Source organism: Limulus polyphemus, unplaced genomic scaffold (genome assembly GCF_000517525.1).
Source record: "Limulus polyphemus unplaced genomic scaffold, Limulus_polyphemus-2.1.2 Scaffold1042, whole genome shotgun sequence".
Lineage (NCBI taxonomy): Eukaryota > Metazoa > Arthropoda > Merostomata > Xiphosura > Limulidae > Limulus > Limulus polyphemus.
This window is the reverse complement of record NW_013666652.1, coordinates 264,587-269,497: the sequence shown is the minus strand read 5'-3', so window position 1 is coordinate 269,497 and position 4,911 is coordinate 264,587. Positions and strand designations below refer to the sequence as shown.

Genomic DNA, 4,911 nt, shown 5'->3' with positions numbered 1-4,911 from the left:
GAGACATAATTGCAGATAAGTAGATTGAAGACAGAGATAACTGAGTCAAGCGAGCGATGGTGACCGTAAGTAAAGTGCGTGAATCGTTGTGAATGATAGCGTGTGTTTAAGTGAAAGTCACTGTGGAAATTAAGTGTATTACAAAGTTTGTAACGAGAAAGAATAAACTAGTTTAATTAAGAAAGAACTCGTATCGCTGAAGTTTGTCGGAAAGAATTTCTTTGGGAAATTAACAAACAAGCAGATACGTAACAGATTTGCTTAGAATATGTTTTTTCACATTAAAAACCGTTTAGAATCAAGAATATATATATATATATAATTAAAATATTTATATTACATATATTTCTATATAAAACAAGTTAAGTGTTTCGATTTAATAAAAAAGAAATTTAAAGCAAAGACCGAACGTTCATTTTGATATCGCTGGGTAATAATACATTCAAGATGGCGACGCAAGGATCTGTACAACAAAGTGGATTGAGTACATCGTCTACAGTTCCCAACACTACTTCTGCTTCTCAACAACAACAGTCACACCCACAGCATCAACAAGGTGTTTCAACAGAGGCAAAGTTCGATAATGTTGCGAAAGTAAAAGGACTGATTTGGCATTTGAAAGAAGATTTTGCTGTACGTTTCATTATCAATAATCATTCTCACTTTTCAGAGCAATGTTAACTTTATTGTGGTTTCACTAACACTCAGTAATACTGTCAGTTAAGTTACCTCTAATTTATAACAAGAGTCTATAAGTTACAGTATTACTATTACTAAGCCTAAGTGTATCAGTGACTAATAGTAATAATAAGTTATAAACTTGTATGCACTAGAAAGTAGACTAGAAAATGTACTCCAATATGTGGCTATAGAAAGTCAATCCAGGTGTAAATACATTCTGTTCTTGGAGCTACAGTTAACTTATGAAAAACAGATGGCTGACCAGGTTAAAACTAACATCAAGTAAAAGCTAAATTTTTATTAAGTATGTTAAAGGTAAGCATGATGCTAAAATTGGAATAGGGTCCTTAAAAGATGTTGGTGGCAAAGCTTTTGTTAAAGATTATTAATTTGTAAGTTTTAAATGTTCTCATCTGTTTTTACAAGAGAGACTAATGGTAGTAAACAATGAGCAGGTGTCTGAGGATTTTAGAATTGTTAATGTTACACTTATTGTTGAAGGAAGTGATATTATCACTGATAAAGACTCAAAAGAGTTGCTCTGGAAATATAGGCTATGTAGTCTTACTTCTGCAGTAGGAAGACTTGAATCTGTTAAAGAGAAGCTTTGCAAATCCACCTTGTGAAATATAAAGTCAAATGAAAATAAGGCCAAGTAAAAAAAAAATGTTTAGCATATGGAGTTTTCAAAAAAGGAAGGAGGTGCTCTTGAAATTACCTTTTTGGAAGAAAGTTTTACACCCATTTTTCATGATAGCTGCTTGTTTTCAAAGAGTATATGTCAAACAGAAGTCTTTGTTTCATTTTTTCATCAAAACGATACAGAATTTATGACAAATAATAAAGGGCAAAGTGAATCAACTTTGTTTATCTAATTTTTTTTATTCAGAAGTCTTCTTTGTATGATTGAAAAATGATAATTCAAAAAAGGTAGAAGATTGCAAAAAAGTGGGGAGAGGCAGTGGGAAGTGAGTGGGTAGAGATGCTAAACATGTAATTTTTTTACTTGGCCCAAGTTGGGGGAGTGACTATAAATTGGATTGTAGGGTGATTGGAAGAGAGAAAGAAGAAAGTTACTGTTAATGGATTACAGTAAAATTTGACCCTTGTTACTAGAATTTAATAGTGGAAAGCTTCAAGGAACAGCACTTGATTTTTCTTATTTACATTAGTAAAATTAATAGTGGTATATCTGGTAAAGTTTGCAGTTGACATTAAACTCAAGGGTATTTCTAGTCATATTGATGATGTTGAGGTACTATAGAGTAACTTCAGTTAGTTTGTTAGCTGGAAAAATATTTGGCAAATGACTTTTAGGTATAGTAAGTGAATTATAAGGCACTTGGGTTGTCATAATTTGGATCACAGCCCATTCAATAGCATGACTGAAGAAACTTAACTAGGTATAATGGTGGATAAGTCAATCAAACCATTAAGGTAGTGCTCTGTTGCTAATGGCAAAGTTAATAAGATTTTATGATGTATTTATAGAAACATAGATTACAAGTTGAAAAAAAAGTTTTTTTCTATAAAATCATCAGTTTTTCTTTACTTGTAATACTGTGAACTACTACCACCATTTATCTCCCCTGCTTGCTACCATTGGTTGAATCTACAGGAAATCTCTTGTCCAATCAGAAACAGGGATAAACTAACCAATCATATATCCTCTCCACAATCCACCAGAATACTATTAAGACTGACAACACCATACACACACACTGACCTGAAGATGAAAGGCAGAAGACTTTTGAAATGTTCTCCTCTACACTTGTGTCTGTACAACAGGCAGTTGCTGTCCATTCTACAAAGTTTCATCATGAATACTCTGCCAAAACGATCTATCAAAGTTTGGTCAACTAATCTGAGAAAGGATATTGACCTATTGAAATCAGTTCAAGCAGAGGGCTACTAGGATGATTCAAAAATGAAAATGTTTTTTTATGGATGTAGGTTAAAATCTCTTAACTTATTTTCTATGAGAAAAGAACCGTAAGAGACAATCTTGTATAAGTTTGCAAGATGATCCATAGGGAATAGGCCTGAAAATGAGAGGATACAAGCTCATTTGGAAAAGACAGGATAAGCTTCAGTTAAAACAGTTTAATTTTTCTAACAGAGTGATGCCATATGGTTGGTACTTCTCAAGAACTTAAAAGTGGAATTGATACTTTTCTGAGTAATAAAGGGTTGTTCTAAGTTTGTAGTTTTTTTCAAAGGTTGGTGTGCAAGAACATTTTTGAAGGATCAAATAGTCTTGTCGATGTGTTACATAATAAATTTCTTGTTATTGAACAGACAATTTGCTGACTATTGTTAACTAATTTTATGGTACTTGGAACAGTTAAGGGGAAAATTATGTGTTTAGTGTTTTGAAATGTCTTTTACTCACACTGTAATTCTATATTTATATAGGACTTTATATAAGAACTGGTATAATCCGGTGGCAAGTGGTAAATAAAATGATAGATTTGGCTTAACATTTATTTTTTTTAGTTAAGTTAAAAGTAAAATGGTAGTAATAAAAAGGAAATGGTGAAGTATATTTATTAATCTAAGGTTTGCATAGAGGTAGTGTTGATACTTTCAGTTTACTACTTCTTTTATGAAAGATTTAGTGAATTTGCTGAGGATCTCAGTTTTTGAAAGCTTTAATGTTTAATATTACTTGTGTGATATTTGTATCAATACTATTACCTAAGTACTGATGGTGTGTTTTCCTATTACATAGAATGTTATTAAAGTTGCTGCAGCCAACATATATCACAATTCATCAGTGGATAATGGAATGTAAGTAGCATATAAACTTTTTCTCACTTAAGTGAGATTAGGCACTGCCAGAATATTAGAGGATTAATTTGCTTTCATAACTTTCTAAATATTTTCTTATCAAGTTTAGAGGAAGAAAGAAAATTAATCTATAGTCTTACTTGCTCAATTTTAGTTTAACTTTTTATCTAGTTACCCAGAACTTGGCTATTGTTAAAATATTGTAATAACATGAATTATCTGTGTGATTCATGTTCAGTAACATATACTAGTAACAACACTAATCAAAAGTAAACTTTAAATCAGAACCAAAGAGTAACTTATAAGTTAATGAGACCAATTTTATATATTAAAGTAAAAAAAAGCGTGTAGTAGTTGATTTTTAGTTTCACTGAAAAAAGTGACCTTGCTGTGATTGGAAGTTGATATTAATTACACAGGCCTGCAATGGTTTTATTGTCTTGAAATTTTTATGTTTTACAGTAATTCCTGTACTCTTAATCCGAAAATGATATCCATTTTTCTCCATCTCATAGATTTTTCACAAAACATCATATGTACATTTACATAAGTGAATCATTTTTACTGAAGTCGGGTAACATTTTGTTACACTTAAAATGTTGACAACCAATGGCTATAGATCTCTCTAGACCAATCAGGACATGAGAGTCTTATCAATCTTTTTAGAACCCGTGAGAGATATATCGCTAGTATATAAACAGTTAACAGACTGCATGATATATCATTTCTGGATAGTATTTGTTTGGGCATGCACTTTGCCATTATTTCTTTCCTTTTCATTATTATTTATCCATTGCTATAGCAACAAGAGGTTGTGTAAATGATCTAAACATTTTGTTATATTTGCAGTAAATTTGTTGTAAACAAACAAAAGAAAAACATTACAGAATTCATCAAAAAAGCGTATTGCGTGTATTTTGGAATAAAACTTGGGGTTCAAGACAAATCATAGGCTCCACACAAAGTTTGCATCATTTATGTCAAAGAGTTAAGACAATGGACTAAAGGTAAGAAAAAGTCTTTGGCTTTTGAAATTCCAGTGGTCTGGCAGGAGCCTAGAAACCATGGAGATGACTGCTATTTTTGCTTATGTAATCTACAAGGCTACAACACTCAAAATAAAAAGGAAATTTCTTATCCGAACCTTCAGTCTGCTATAAGACATGTTGCTCATGGACCTGATGTACCTGTACCTACTCCACCGAAGACTCTTGATATAGTTTCATTTGATTCTGAATCTGATGTCAATAGAAATTATGATAGGGATTGTTTTCAACGTGAAACATCTAGTTAACCACAACTTTTCACACAAGGTTTAATGATTTGCTGAGAGATTTGGGCCTTCTAAAGGATTCTTTGGAGATTTTGGGTCCAGACTTCAGGCTAACAACTTACTTTCAACAGGGACGTTATTTTACTCGTACAGAAATCGTGAGAAAC

The 4,911-nt window shown here is 32.0% G+C and overlaps 1 protein-coding gene across 1 annotated transcript in view; it reads left to right on the top strand.

The window, feature by feature from the left end:
• The first annotated feature begins 421 nt into the window (after positions 1-421).
• LOC106461839 (mediator of RNA polymerase II transcription subunit 29-like) overlaps positions 422-4,911 on the top strand; it is a 12,603-nt gene continuing 8,113 nt past the window's right edge. The window contains exons 1-2 of the mRNA XM_013921698.2: positions 422-633; positions 3,413-3,471. Coding sequence (XP_013777152.1) covers positions 448-633; positions 3,413-3,471 — 245 coding nt within the window. The 5' untranslated portion in view covers positions 422-447. The remainder of the gene's footprint in view (positions 634-3,412; positions 3,472-4,911) is intronic.